A 16,745-nucleotide genomic window follows, 5' to 3' on the forward strand; every position below is an offset into this window, starting at 1 on the left:
CATGTTCTCACTCATAGGTGGGAACTGAACAATGAGATCACTTGGACTCAGGAAGGGGAACATCTTTATTGTTTTATGTGTTCCTGAATGTAATGTGTACACAGTGTGGTGTGCACTAGGAAGATGTGCCATAGAGACTGTTGACAAAATTTTGAAAAGAGACTGTGCCGAGAGGAGAGAGAACACTGACTTTGAGTTCAGCTTTATAGTCAGTAGCTGGAGACATAGACAGATCATTTAATATCTCCGAATCTCTTTTCTCCTGATTTGTAAAATGGCAATAATAATAACAACCTATCCTGCCACTTAGAATGCCTTAGAGGATCTCTAGAATTAATGCATGTGACAGTGCTTTGCGTCTGGGAACATTTAACGATGATATGAATGCTGATTGTAATGAAATGACAAAGTGGTACCCCAGTATAGAGAATGTAAGCCAGGATGATGAAGATACGTTAGTATGCTTTAGGTAGAATTTTAGAGTCAATCTTTCAGGCTATAGTGACTTCTTAATGTGCCACCATATTTATTCAACACTTTTTCGTTCAATAAACACTTTTTTTTTTTTTTGAGAGACTGCTATGTGCCAGGCATTGTGCTAAATATTAAGGATATAAAATCATATAAGATAGAGAATTTGCTTTGAGAGACCTTACTACCTAGTACAGAAAGACAGACATGTAAACATACATGGACAATAAGGTTTGATAGCTGCCAGTTATATCTTATATATCATGAAAGTATTGAAGTAGGTAAGGGAAGTAGTTTAAGGAATGATGCTCAGTTCTTGGATGGCAGAACAAGGTCCTAATGAGGGACCTTACACTGTCTCTCCCATACTCAACATCCTTCCACAGAACTGCAAGCTGATGAGTGGGCAGAGGCCTTCATATGTGAGAGGACCTCAGTGACACATATGACAAGGCCATTCATGCCATTCATGCAAACTGCCGGACACCTTACTAAAGTCAACAGATGTATGATGTTATTTAGGTAAAGTGTGTGTGTGTGTGTGTTTGTGTGTTTTTGTGTTTGTGTGTGTGAGAGAGAGAGAGAGAGAGAGAGAGAGGGAGATTTTCCCATTTTTTGAAGGGTTGGAATGGTGGCTAACAAATATAAGGTCAATTATAAGATTCTATTTATAAATCACAGCCATAAAACAAAAACAAATTTTTCTAAATGCACAATGAAAACCACAAACTAAGTGCTTTGTTTAGTTATGAACTATGAACCATAATATCAGCCACAAGTACTGGCTCCTTATGTAACTCTCCATTATTATTTTCATGATTAGTAAAATTAAAATATAGGCAGGAACACTCACAATGGATTTACCCTATCATACTAAGGAGGAAGCTTGACATAGTAGAAGGAGACAGTCAATAAATATTTGAATAAATTAAAGCAAATAGAGAAAGAAAGGAAGAGGAAAGGAAAATTAGAAGGAAGGGAGAAAGTGGCAATGGAATGGAAGAATGAAAAGAGGGAGGGAAGGGATATAGTATGTGTAATGGGCATTAAAATGGAATATTTAAATCCCAGCTCTGACTCTCTGTAGTTAGGTAAACTTTGACTAGCTTGAAGTTTATCTTCATTTGAACACGGGGCAGTACCTTTCAGAGTGATTGTGAGAAGAATAAATAATAGTTATGCAAGATAAATTAGAGGTCCATTGAACAATGTAGTGCCTATAGTCACCAATAGTGCCTGCTTAAACATTTGATAAGAGGGTAGATCTTATGTTAATTGTTCTTATCACAAAAGGAAAACAATAACAAAAATAGAAGAGAATAGGAGAAAACTTTTGGAGTGATGGATGCATTATGGCATAGATTGTGTGATGGTTTCATGTGTGCATACACATCTCCAAATTCGTCATTAAGTATGTACAACTTTTTCTATGTCAATCTCATCTCAATAAAGTAGCCTTGAAAATTACTTACAAAATAATGCCCTTTGCACCAATGTGGATGCCACTGGAGGCTATTATCCTAAGCAAATTAACATAGGAACAGAAAGCCAAATACTACATATTCTTACTTTTAAGTGGGAGCTAAACACTGGATACTCATGGACATAAAGTTAGCAACAATAGATACTGGGGACTCCTAGAGTGGGGAGGGAAGGAAAAGGGAAATGATTGAAAAACTACTGGGTACTAGGCTCACTATCTGGGAAATGGGATCAATTGTACGCTCAACCTCAGCATCACGTGATATGCCCATATAAGAAACATCGTGTGTAACCCCAAATCTAAAATAAAAAAATAAAAGTTGAAATTATTAAAAAAGCAAAAAAAAAAAAAAAAAGGTACTTAATACATTGTTGCTGATAATTCTTGAATTTAGTTGAGTGGTACCGCTGCTACAACTCCGTACCATCAGCAAACTCTATATAGCATTATCTTATGCATTTTATTTTTTTTACATTTGCACCAAACTATACACATTACAAAAGTACAGTGTTTAGAGTATGGTTATGAGTTTGGGGGAAAAGTCTGTTTTTTAAAATAAAAGAAGTAATATATCATTTTAAAAAAGGCATGCTTCTCAACATTCTGTTGGATGCAAATGTGTCTCGGAACATCTAGAAGAAAATATTAGCACCTTCACCTTTATTTGAGGGAAGTAAGTGCAACAAGCATCAAGCACCTGAACACCATTTAAACTGTGACATGTAGACCATGCGTGACGGTTCATGCCTGTAATCCCAGCACTTTGAGAGGCTGAGGCAGGTGGATCACCTGAGGTCAGGAGTTTGAGACCACCCTGGCCAACATAGTGAACCCCCATCTCTACTAAAAATACAAAAACTAGCCAGGCATAGTGGTGCATGCCTGTAATGCCAGCTACTTGGGAGGCGGAGTCAGGAGAATCACTTGAACCTGGGAGGCAGAGGTTGCAGTGAGCTGAGATTGTGCCACTGCACTCCAGCCTGGGCAATAGAATCAGCAAGACTCTGTCTCAAAGGAAACAAAAACAAAAACAAACAAAACTGTGACATGCACCAGAAGTCATGACGCTCTCATCCATTTTCCTTTGTAATTAAGGTGCTTTCGGTATCATAATTGAAAGTTAAGGCTTTTTCATTGACAGCGTCAGATATGGAGGGAATGAAGATTAAAGAAACATACTCACCGATAGGATCTGGTCTCCTCTCTGGAGCTCCCCACTTAGGTCTGCTGGTCCACCAGCCAGAATGAAGGATACAAAAATACCTTCTCCGTCTTCCCCACCGACAATGTTGAAGCCCAGGCCTGTGGAGCCTTTGTGCAGGACCACCTTGCGAGGCTCTCTGCAGAAAGAAATAGAGAACACAGCTCAGAGGCTGATCCATTTAAGATTTAGGTTGCTTTTACTTTCATATGATATCAGCGATTCACTACCTATAAAATTGTTTCTCGAACTAAGATAACATTTGCACATCAAGAAAGAGGCTAATATCAGGACAGATATTTGAGTTCACCACTGTAACAACTACCAAAATACCATGCAAAAATCATTCCATCATTCTAAAAAAATTTCTTAAACTACCTTTACTTCTACTTTTCTTTTGTCTAAAACATCTGTTTTTGTATTGAACAACACAGTAGTACTCAGTATGACGGATGTACACAAAAGGAGGGAGGGATTTTTGGGAACAAGAGACTAGGTTGAATGCCCAGATCATGAAAGATCTTATATGCCAGGTTGTGGGTTTGTGGTTTGTTTGATTGTTAATTAAAATTTACTGTGTAGGCCATGGGGACTCATTGGAAGATTCTGAGACATTAAGAATACTTAAATTCATTTTAGGAAAATTAACAGATGGTCCTATGGAGGACTGATGGAGAGGAAAGCACAGATATGATGGGAGGTGGGAAAACCATTTAGGATGTTGTCTAGTAATCCAGCTGCGAGGAAGTCACAGCCCGAACAAGGGTGACAGCAATGAGAATTTTAAAAAGGGCAACACGAGAGAGGAAATTTGAAGGGAGAAGCAGTAGGTCCAGAGATGACTCAGACACTGGAAAAAGAGGAGAGAGAGCATCTAAGTAACTAGCAAAAGGAGAGATGAGTGGAATCCAGGGTCATGAGAATGCGTATGATTTTGACATACTCAATTCCAGGAAATAGTGGGATATCCAGGTGGAGACGTTTTGAAGCAGCTGGAGGCAAAGAATAGGAATTTGGGTCTTCAGAGAGGACTATAAATACAGATTTGAGGATCATCAACAAAAAGGTCAGAGATCAAATCTTGAGCCAATAGTTCGCTGAGTTTGTGTAGAGGTCAGAATAATATGGAATTATAAAATGTAAAAAATCTTAAAAGGCATTTAGTTCAATTTTCTATATCAGTAGCTTTAGAAAGTGTTTTGCAAGCCTTAGGTTTACCAAGTTGTCATTTGTATCACGCACCCTCCTCTCCCAAACATCTCAGTTCATCTTCTGTTTTCCAGCTCTTAATGATGTAAGAACGAGAAAGAGCCATCCAATATATTTTATACTAATGACTATACAAATAATTTGTTACTTGCTATCACATTTCCATGCATAAAATGATGCATTATGTATATATGCCTTATTATGAGGAAGAGTGTAAAGTGCACATCATAACTTGAACTGTAAGTAATAAATTATGTAACAATGCATTAAGTTAGAGGTAAAGTGACATATAGTTAACTCATTTCATTCTACAAATACTTTGTCAACACCTACTGTGCCAGGAGGGCGTTTCAGGTGCTCAGAATGTTTGCAAACAAAACAAATATCCCTGTGCTTGTAGGCTTACAATCTAATGAAGGTAGACTAATAAATGATAGATGCAATAAATAAATCAATTATATAGTATGTTATAAGGCAGTAAGTATTTTGGAGAGAAAAACGGCAGAACAGCGTAGGAGGGATAGGTTGTGGCGAGGAGGGCCTGGACAGGATGCATTGAGAAGGTGACCTTTTAGAAAAAATTGAAGAGGTGAGGAAACTGGTCATGTCACTATAAAAAGAAAGAACATTCTGGCCAGAAGAAAGGAATAGACAAACAGAGATCCTAATATGGAAGGGTGCCTGGTATTGTCAAAGAACTAGGAGGCCATTGTGGCTAAACTGAGCAAATGAGGAAAGAAGAATGGTAAACAATGAAGTCACTGTATTAGTTTTCTATTGCTGGGTAATAAGTTACCACAAATCTAGCGGGTTAAAACCACACGCATTGTTCTCTTTCAGTTCTGTAGGTCAGAAGTCTGGGTGGACTTGACTGTATTGTCTACCTATGCTGAAGTCAAGGTGTCAGCCAGGCTGAGCTTTATTGCAAATTTCTGTGGAAAAACCTGCTTCCAGATGTATGTAGGTTGCTGGCAGAATTCAGTTTTTTGTGGTTGTAGGATTGTATTAGTCAGGGTTCTTCAGAGAAAGTCAACATGAGATTGCATACACATACACACATACATACATACATCTATATTATATACACATACATAATAAGGAATTGGCTTAGGTACTTATGGAGTCTGATAAGGCCTCAAGATTTGTGGCTGACAAATTGGAGACCCAGGAGAGCCAGTGATATATATTAAGTAGTTGCAGGCTGAGGCTAAGCCCGAAGGCAGATGAAGACTGATGTCCCAGCTTGAAGATAGCCAGGAAGAAGAAGCAAATTCACCCTTTCATTGCTTTTTTATTCTATTCAGGCCTTCAGTGGATTAGATGAGGATCACACACTTTGGGGAAAACAATCTGCTTTACCCAGTCTATTGATTTGCATGTTCATCTCATCCAGAAACACCCTCACAGACTTACCGAGGAAAACGTTTAACCAAATAGCTGGACACTCAGTGACTCAGTCAAGCTGACACATGAAATTAACCATCATAAGGAATAAGGTACCCATTTCCTTGCTGGCCATCAACTGGGGCCTCTCTCAGCTCCTATAAACCATCCATATTCCTCATCCCATGGCCCTCTCTATCTTCAAGCAAGTAATGGCACATTGGCACATTGAATCCTCTTAAGATTTGGAAGCTCTGACTTCCTCTTCTCCAACTAGTTGAATAACTCTTTGCTTTTTAGGGGTTTATGTGATTAGGCCAGGCCTACCCAGATAATGTTCCTATCTTAACTGATTAGTAACCTTAACTGCATTTGCAAAATCCCTTTTCTTTTTTTTTCTTTTTTTTTTTTTTTGAGACGGAGTCTCACGCTGTCACCCAGGCTGAAGTGCAGTGGCACAATCTCGGCTCACTGCAAGCTCCGCTTCCCGGGTTCATGCCATTCTCCTGCCTCAGTCTCCAAAGTAGCTGGGACTATAGGCGCCAGCCACCATGCCCGCCTAATTTTTTTTTTTTTTTTTTTTTTTTTAGTAGAGATGGGGTTTTACTGTGTTAGCCAGGATGGTCTCGATCTCCTGACCTCGTGATCCGCCCGCCTCGGCCTCCCAAAGTGCTGGGATTGCAGGCTTGAACCACGGCGCCCTGCCGCATAATCCCTTTTTCTTATGTAAGAACTTAATTGTGGGAATAACACTAGGAGGTAGATATCACGAGTCCCTCTTAGAACTTTGCCTACCACTGTCAGAGAGACCATAGTGCATTAATCCTGTAGGGCCTTGTAGATCATTTTAAAAGCTTTGACTTTTACTCTGAGAGAAATGGGAAGCCTGTGAGAAAAATGACTTGACCTGACTTACATTTGTAAATGATTCCCTTGATGTAAAACAGACTCCTCTTGCAGCTGGGTGGGCATGGGAGTTCAGCTCCCCCTTGATCACAGAAACAGCAGGGAGGGAAACACAGAGCATTCCCCTCATTCTACCTCACTGCCATTAGGTGGGAGTAGAAGTTCAGCTCCCCGCTTGGATCCACTAACACCAATCGGGGAGAGAAGATGGGGTGCTGACTAGCACTGCCTTGAACCATCTTATTCTGCCTCCTTACCTCTGCATGGGGGCAGAAGTTTAGATCCCCACAGGGCCCTGCTGATGTTACCCTAGTAGGCAGAGTGGTTTTCCAACTAGTACTGATTTCCTCTTTCTCCTTCTACTTCATTGCCACTGTGCAGGGGTAGAAGTTAAGCTTCTTGCTGGTCCCCATCAATATTAGGAGTAGGGGAATGGAATGCCAGCTAATGCCACCTCATTCCAGCCTGTTGCTGCTGGATAAGGGTACGAGTTCAGCTCCCCACTAGAAAGTGGAGAATCGACTAGCACCACCTCATACTCCCTTGTTCTGCCTATTTGCTGCCCAGATGGGGATGGAAATTCAGTTCTTGTTCTGTCTACCAACAACAGCCTAGTAGAGGAAGTGGAAGGCCATCTTAGAGTTGCCTCTCCTGACTGCCCCTGGTGGAGCCAGAAATCTAGCTCTCTACACAGCACTACTGACACTGCAGGGTTGAGGGGACAGTTTTTTCTTTGGTGTTTGGCTAGAGTAGGTCAGTATTATCAAAAGTTTTCCTGTTCTGTTAGTCTACCTGTTTTTCCCAGTCATTTATCTATAGGGAGCAGGTTTCACTTGGGGCTGTTTTTGTCTGTACTTATTGGCAGTTCCAGGCTGCAGTTTCTCCAGTGCTCCGTACAAATACATAGCAAACAAAAGAAAAAAAGAAGAAAGAAACAGTCCTGGGAACTCACTACAGTATCCTTCCTTTCCTAGACAGTCTGTTGCCTCCCTTCCAACTCTAAAGTCTTCCTACATTAGTGTTTTTCTACTCAAGGTTTTTTGTTTTGTTTTGCTTTTTAAATAAGAGGGTGGATTAGAGAGAAATGGGGATACATTTTAAAGGTAGAGGCCAACAGAATTTTGATGAAAAGGTTATTGACAAAATCTCCCCCTTGCTTGAGAATAAACACATGTATAGACATTCTTAGTGGGTCCAACAACACTGGAGCTCTATATGGTACATATAGATGGAGGGAAGAGAGTGACTAGGACTCTGACATTTGTCCCTGTGCTAGATATTGTGCTTGATGCTTTATGTGAATCATTTGATTTATTCCTCAAAAAAATGAAAGGTATACTGATTTTGCAACTACTTTGAAACAGACACTGAAAGCAAAATAGACTGATGATTGGATAGATGGGCAGGCATGTGATAAAGCAAGTAAAGGAAAATGTTAATAGAATCTAGGTGGCAAGTACATGGATGTTCATTGTAAAATTTTTAAACTTTTCCTTATGTTTGAAAGATTTTTATAATAAAATTATGAGTAAAAGAAATAATCTGATGAAGAAATCATTAGGGCAAATTTTTAGATTAGTGAAATGAGACTACTTGCCTAAGCTTTTAACTGAGTTTAGTAAATATCAAAGGCAGGATTAAGGACATAGATTTTCTGTCTCACAATCCCAAAATCTAGAATATGGTATATACCAGAGATTGCAAACCAGCAAGTCAAAGGCTGAATTTGACTGACAATATTTACAAATGTTTGAATTAGTTGCCCAAGTTTAAAATTAGGAAAATTTGCATAAAATATGAATTTGTGGCTTTAAGTGACAAAAGTCTGACATTCCATCAACACTAGCTCCCAGTTTTGTTGTGAGGTAACACTTGGTTTAGAGAATGGGCTTCTTTAGAATGGTCATTCGTTCACCAGTTTGCTACAGTCCTAACCTCTTTCTCATGTTCCTAGACAAAAAAAAAGCTGTCATTGTACCACATTTGCATTTCTTATAAAATTAAGAGGAAAGTATTTCTTGTACTCATACTCCTATCAAAAACGGGAAAATGAAAGATTTATGGAGGGAATCATATTTTAATAAAAATGGGAGACAGTAAGATTCCTATGGAAGTAAAGATTATCCTTACATGTTTAATACTCATTGTGACTTTATGCAGGAATAATACAGCTTTCAAAGGTCATTATGAAACATCATTGCCCATCACCCATTTATGTTACCCATCTGGGGGCATTTTGTTAGTGACCCTTGCACTTTGATATACTGCTTTCCTGTCTGTAAAAACAGAAAACATATAATGTTTGCATGACAGTAGATTTTATTTATTTACCTGGACCCCATTTATTTCAAACTATCAGAACAAATGTTTTAAACCAAATTATCTGGAATTTTTGCAACTCAGAAGATTTAAATGCCTTTTTTAAAAAAAGAATTTTATATTATAGTTAATTATGATACTTATTTTAATAGTGAAGAGAAATGACAAAAAAATAAATTTGTAAAATGGAATGTAAATAAAACGTCCTAAGCACAACTTCAAAGGATTTATTTTTTCTAATTTAAATTTCTTATACTAATAACCTATTACAGCAATCTGTAGATTTTAAAGCATTTTCACATATATTTTTCCTGTTAGAGGATCAAAGCCCTTTAAAGTATTACAAGTCCTATTTTGTCAATGCTTAGGTAAATCAGCTTGTCTACATTCACACAGCCAGAAGCATCAGAGCTAATCTCTTTGCTATAAGTTAAGTGTTTCATCCATTTGATGGAGAGGGAAGTTAAACAATGAAAAGTTTGAAAGACTAAGCTAAAATTCAAGTATATTTAAAGTATAGTAGTATATATATTAACGTATCTATAAGCCACAGGAGGATTCTTAATTTAAAAAAGGGATTACGATATATTATATTACAGAATATAGTTTCCAAAACCATTGACACTCAAAGATTCACTTTAACTGCCCTTAGCTCTTATCATTTGAACCACATGGTTCAATACTTCATTCCATGCTGCCTTGCACTCTTCTCTCTCTGAATGTCATGGTATCTCCTCCAACCCCTTCATCCCCTCTAATTCAGGTTTTGACTTTTAGGATAACCTCCCCAACTTGAAGTCTCCTTGATCCTAGTTTCAATCTTCCAAATACATTCTCCTCCCTAAAATACAAATCAGATCATCCTACTACCCTGCTTAAATGTCTCCAGCCACCCTATGTTCCAACCACATCAAACTCCCTGTGCTTCTCTGAGTTCGACCTGTTGCTTCATACCTCTACGATTTGGCTCAGGCCACCTTAAAACTCAGTTCAATCATCACTTCTCTGAATCCCCAGGTACATATGATCACTTGTTCCTTGGGTCCACACTGTGTCTTCCACACATGCCTCTATTGCAGCATGTTTTACAGTGTGTCCTAATTGCTCATACATTCTTCTCAAGAAAATGTGAACACCTAGAACCCAGGCACCAGCATTTCCCCAGTAATAGTAAGATGCCCAACAGGTAGCAGGAACTCAGGAAGTAGGTATTAAATGAATGGATAAACTCCCACAGTGATTTATGTCTCCATTTCATATTATAATTAATTACGTGAATGTCTTTCCCTCTTCCTAGGTTTTAACCAGGGATGTCGAAATCTAAATTCCACAGATACAGATCACAAAACACAAATGGGCAAAGCAGGATGAGAAGGAAACATAGCAAACTGGAAGACATATTTCATCTAAAGGGGGGCTGCTGCTGTTCAACTCTGGACAATTGCTCCAAGCAGGAATGTCAAGCAATCTTGATAGATTCTCTAATTTTTAAAGATAAGCCAAGAATCTAGATATTTATATAAATTTCCCAGAATTCAAAGATGAGAAAGGTTAAAAAACGTAAAAGCATGGTGCATGTCAAACTAAACATGTTTGTTATGGATCCAGGTATGAACTGCCAGTGTGAGACTCTGCCTTGTTAGAAGTTTGATGGTGTATTTGACCTCCTTTCTCCTGAAAACATCCTGACTAGTTTAGAGCGCCGTCTGAGACTCCAGCTAAACAAGATTATGCTGCTGATGATCTATCACAGCTTGGAGCAGGTCAGGCTGGCATTTCTCCATTCATTCAGCATCCAATGACATCGGCTTCATGTTTTTCACTTCCATTGTGCTCAGAATGGTACTTGACTCATGGTCATTTAATATTCCATATTTAGCCCATCTCTTTTCTTCACTTTTCAATTTCTCCCATTCTGTAATACCCTTTTATCTTACTGTTTCTCTTTTGTCTTTTTTCCTTTTATATTATACCTGCCCAAGACCCATCATCTTCATGAACCATTCTGAAACATTTTGAGGCACAGCTGCTTTTGCATGCATACTGCCGAGGCTAATGACTCTGGGTCTGAATAATGTAATGGCCCACATTTCTATGAACTGTTTTGTGTGTGAGGGCATTGTGGCCCCCAGTGAGATCATAATCTCCTGGAAATAAGGTATCATGGTTTACATTTCTAGGTATCCCTAATACACATAGAAGAGCATTCAGTCAACACTTGATGATTGGATAAATAAACACAATTTATAAATAACTCAAACACTTTTTATACTGAAATGATTTGGGGACTCTGATTTTCTATGTTATTCATCATCCAGAATTCATATTGCCAAGGGCTCTGTTACTAATCATTATTATACATCATTATACACTGACAGTGGAACAAAATTCTCTCTCTTATTTCTCATTTTGAAATTAGCTCAGGGATTGTAATCTTCTGAAAATTTTCCCTGATACTCTCCTTAATCTGTCTACTGTAGGCTGGGTTAGGTGCCTCCCCTAGCAATCTTTTCATGTATCTATCATAATGCTTATTCCACTGGACTGGTTTATTTAACTCCCTTTCCAGTTAGAGTGAGCAACTTCAGGGCAGGGACTCATACAAAACAGATATGTGTTGGCATATGCTTTTTGTCTCCAGTACCTGGTACATAATAGGTGCTCACTGTCAGCTAATTTCATATTATATTTTAAGTATGGAATATACAGAAGACAGAATTTGGTCACTCACAATATCAGCATTTTTAAAAACAAAGTTAGATAGCCACTTAAAAATATATATCTTACCCATCCATCCAACTTCCAATAGACAATCATCTATGGAGTACCTATACTGTGTTAGGCACTGTGAATAAAAAGATTAAAGAGCCTGGGGTAGGAGGAGTCACGTGTAAACAAACACTTATAGAAGCCTAGGAAGTGGACAAGTGCTATGACAGAAACATGTGAGCAATAAGCTAAAGTAGCCAAGAGTAAGGAGTGGCCAGCCTTCTTCTTAAAAGGTATTATTCTTTAATCATCATCACTTAGATGAAATGTGCTATATTCACTTTTGCAGTTTTTATTTTTCTCTTAATGTGATGTAAAAAGTCTTTATAATTATAAAACCTTTGGATGCTGAATGAATGGAGAAATGCCAGCCTGACCTGCTCCAAGCTGTGATAGATCATCAGCAGCATAATCTTGTTTAGCTGGAGTCTCAGACGGTGCTCTAAACTAGTCAGGATGTTTTCAGGAGAAAGGAGGTGCTGTGGGCTGTCTTTCTCTCTTTACACCAGATAGTTTACGAGGGTTCATGATTCAAATAGGAAAATTACGTTCGGGCATGGTGGCTCATGCCTGTAATACCAGCACTTTGGGAGGCCGAGGTGGGCGTATCATGAGGTCAAGAGATTGAGACCATCCTGGCCAACATGGTGAAACCCCATCTCTACTAAAAATACAAAAATTAGCTGGGCTTGGTAGAGTGTGCCTGTAGTAGTCCTAGCTACTCAGGAGGCTGAGGCAGGAGAATCACGTGAACCTAGGAGGCAGAGGTTGCAGTGAGCTGAGTTTGTGCCACTGCACTCCAGCCTAGTGACAAAGTGAGACTCTGTCTCAAAAAAAAAAAAAAAAAAAAAGGAAAATTACTACTTAAACTGAAGGCTTTCTCATGGCCATTCATGGGCTATTCCTTGAACTCTGAGCATCTGGGGGCTTGGGAAGTTACTTCAGTCAACTCCTACAACCTCCATGGTGAGAAGCTATATTGGGTAGTGGGAATTAAGGTATAAATATGCTTTCATTAATCTTTCTAAAGAACATACATAACCATGTTTCTCTCTTGCTCAAAAGACTTCTAAGGATCTGTATACCTTTTAGGATAAGGTCTAAACTTCTACATAGGCATTCAAAGCTTTGACCTCACCTACCTCTCCACCACCCAACTTCACTGTACCCCCTTGTACTTCATGTTTCAGCCTTACAAAGTTGCTAACCACAGCTTCTCATTCCAGGTTGTTCCTCCTTGTCTTTGCCCAGGCTGTTTGCTTTGGCTAGAAGGATGCCTGTTTTTTCCTGGTATTCTCATCTATCTAAGGAAGTCCTACTTGGCCTTTAAGACTGAGGCCAGGTACCATCTCCTCTCTGCTGTCTCCTCTACCCTCACCTCCAGAAGAATTGACTTTTTTGACACCACATTGTCCTTTCACTGATCACACCACTATGACTGCCTTTACTGTCCTGAAATTAATTTATTTACCCATCCATCTATGCTGTGAATCTGTATGATCCTGAAAGACAAAGGACATTTAGGTCCTTGTTTTGTGTAATTTTGGGAACTGGTACAGGCTGAGTATATAAGAGAAATATTGTTTCATGAAAGAAAAAAAAAAGTGAGAGATTGGGAAAAACGATACTGAGTTCTAGTTCTAGCTCTCTTGGGATCTGTGGGAAGCCAGGATTGTCCTCTACAGGTTGGGTTCCTTGCTTGGGTAATGGAGGGAATAATGTTTGTCTCATGGGGAAGTGTTGAAATTTCGATAAGACAATGAACTAAAGGCATCTAAAAAACTGATAAATTTTAAAGAAACTTAAATATTGAGATGCTATTTCCAGTAATTTGGCAGATTAGATATTCTGAAAACCCCTTTAATTACAAAGCAGCTAAAAATTCTGAATAAAATAGTTATAAAATACTTTTAAATGCTTAGCTAAGCTTGCAAGTAAAAGAAATCTTCAGAGGCTGAAAATGAAGCAGAAATGCAAGCTCAGAAGAAAGCAAGTACTGAGAATAGCAGCAGACTGAAGAGTGATGAGCTAGTGTGTTAGTGTCTAGATTTGCTGGCTGTATGAATAGGACTGTGTGAGCGCAGTGGTGGGATTAGATCAGAGACACCTGAGCAAAATTAGGACCCTGCGAGGCTACACCCCAAACAAAAGGACAAAGTACAAAAATATTAGCACCTCAACAATGTCCAGGATAGATATCTACCCTGATTTTGGCTCATAGGAATAAAAAAAGGGCCTGGGGACCAGGCGCAGTGGCTCATGCCTGTAGTAATCCCAGTACTTTGGGAGGCCGAAGTGGGGGGATCACTAGATGCCAGAAGTTCAAGACCAGCCTGGCTAACATGGTGAAACTCCATCTCTACTGAAAAAAAAAAAAAAAAATTAGCTGGGCATGGTGGTGCATGCCTGTAATCCCAGCTACTTGGGTGGCTGAGGCATGAGAATCGCTTGAACCTGGGAGGCGGAAGTTGCAATAAGCCAAGATTGCATCACTGCACTTTAGCCTGTGCAACAGAGTGAGAGTCTGTCTCAAAAAAAAAAAAAAAAAAAAAAAAAAAAAAAAAAAGGGGCCTGGGGAACTAATCAAGGCATGTTTGAATGTGGAAGAAGTTGCACTTGCAAACAGAATTAATACAACTGAATACATTGGGAGAATAAAGGAGGGAGAGTCCACCTGAGTGGTAGAAGAAAGATCTTGGCAATAGGTCTCCAGCACTGTGAGGTCGAGGTGCTCTCCAGCTCCAGCTGCAGGTAGCTAACATAAATGTGCTGTCCTGGTGGTAGGGGTAACATATGAGATGGGCTCATCTGGCCATCCTAGCTCTATGACAGTAGTCATTTGGGTCACTTGGGTAGCTAATTTCCCTATCAGAGTCCAGGCTCACCAAGCCTCCGGCTCATTAAAATATAATTTCTCCTAGTGTTTTTCCTATTGGGAGCAATGTGCTAGTTAGCACATTCTGGTATCTTGAGTAGTTACATTTTGCATCATATATTAAAAACATGGTATTACAACATATAAGCTTGATTACTCCTGGATACACTGACAAAAATTGAGTTTCAGAGACTGTAAATGGAAGGCCCAGATCTAGTACCACGACAACCCAAAAAGGGTCTGTTACCCTTGGAAATCATATGGGAAGTTTACAGCTAGTCTTCCTGAATCCTTTTTCATTTCTCTATAAATCCAACTGTGTTCATGTGAACAATGTTATTAAAAAGAGGAGATCGTTGTAGGAGATCAAAAAGATTTTTTTAGTAGAATGAGAAGACATGTATTAGTAAAATTGTGAAGAGAGGAGCATACCAAAGGTGGTCACATGGAAGACAACAGAAGGCTTCAAAGCTGCTGGTTGATTACAACCGTCTTATATCTAAATGAGCTAGCTCCTCAAAAGGATGCAGTATAATATGTGCCTCATATTTAAATAGTTAATTTGGTCTGTTAGCCAAATAATCAGTCAAACAGATTATTGGGCATCATACAGATACACAAAGATAGGGGGTTTTGTTGAACTGCTATTTGAGGACACGTTATTAAAATAATAGAAAGAAATCTGTCATCATAAGGGGGGATCTATGCATTAAATGTGCAATATAGACCAGACTGACTTCAGCAAAATAATAACCACACTGGTACAGAGTATATGCTAAATATACTGTGGTTGGTACTGCGTGGGATAAAACAACCCTACTAGAGGAGGATGGTATGGGGTACTGTGATATGGGGAAAGACAATGGGCATTGGAGCTAGATAGATCTAGGCTTGAATCATAATCCTATCAATAAATATTTGAGTAACCTTGGTGTAGTTTCTTGATGTTTTGCTTTTTTGGCTATAAACTGTGAACAATAATATCTATTTTCTGGCATTGTGAAAGAATTGAAATAACATAAAAATACTAGAATTACACAGCAAGTTCTCAGTAAATGCTAACTCATTTCCTTTCCCTCTAGAAAGTTATGACCTTTGAAAGGTAAATAGTCACACATAAAGTAATAGATCAATATTGTAAAGCCACATATGTTAAGTACCAAGTGACTATTGTGGATGAAAGATCTCTGTGTTAAAGAATAAATATTAAGTCATATAGAATGTACAATCTGAACTAGACCTTGACAGATGGGTAGAAATTAGGAAAGCAGAAAGGAAAGTAGAGGGTATTTCAGTACATAGCATAAGCCTAGGGTCAGAGCAGAGATATGCAAGATGTATTTGGAAAACAGGGAGTATCCCAGTTTGAATAATGTGCAGGATTGGCCTCAAGGAAAAGTAGAAGGCTGAGTCAGACTGGGAAGGAACATGGATGCCAACCTAAGGAAGTCAGACTTTATACTTGGATAATGTGAAGGCACTGAATGTTTGTGCACCCAGGGGAGACTTTGTGAATGCAGTAACTTCTATTTGTAAGCCTTAAGTGTTTATGTTACATTGTTCTGTTTCTACAACCCAAGATTGCCTGCAATGAGGTTAATTAATAATTCTAAAGGTCTCTAAAGACACTTCTGCTGCAAAGTGAGGGGCTTTGATTGAGGCTGTAATGGAAGGTCTTGGATTTAACTGCTAAGATCTGAGTTCTTTTTTTTTTTTTTTTTTTTGATACGGAGTTTTGCTCTTGTTGGCCAGGCTGGAGTGCAATGGCACGATCTCAGCTCACCGCAACCTCCACCTCCCAGGTTCAAGCGAATCTCCTGCCTCAGCCTCCCTAGTAGCTGGGATTACAGGCATGTGCCACCATGCTCGGCTAATTTTTGTATTTTTTTTAGTAGAGACAGGGTTTCTCCATGTTGGTCAGGCTGGTGTCGAACTCCCGACCTCAGGTGATCCGCCCGCCTCGGCCTCCCAAAGTGCTGGGATTACAGGCATGAGCCACCATGCCCGGCTTGTCTGAGTTCTTTGTAAAACTCTCTCTTCCTTCTCTTCTCTGGAGTAAATCTTAGAATTAGGTACACATCTGAGACTACATATAACATCCTTGGTAAATGGAATCAAACAGATAAATT

General features: G+C 39.1%; 1 protein-coding gene across 36 annotated transcripts in view; it reads right to left on the reverse strand.

Annotated features, from left to right (window-relative positions):
• Positions 1-16,745, reverse strand: part of LOC105468849 (discs large MAGUK scaffold protein 2) — a 2,241,192-nt gene that overhangs the window by 376,925 nt on the left and 1,847,522 nt on the right. For all 36 annotated transcript variants that reach the window (XM_024788717.2, XM_011719263.2, XM_011719258.3 and 33 more), the window contains one exon: positions 3,138-3,294. In XM_024788717.2, coding sequence (XP_024644485.1) covers positions 3,138-3,294 — 157 coding nt within the window. The remainder of the gene's footprint in view (positions 1-3,137; positions 3,295-16,745) is intronic.

Source organism: Macaca nemestrina, chromosome 12, assembly GCF_043159975.1.
Source record: "Macaca nemestrina isolate mMacNem1 chromosome 12, mMacNem.hap1, whole genome shotgun sequence".
Classification (NCBI taxonomy): Eukaryota; Metazoa; Chordata; class Mammalia; order Primates; family Cercopithecidae; genus Macaca; species Macaca nemestrina.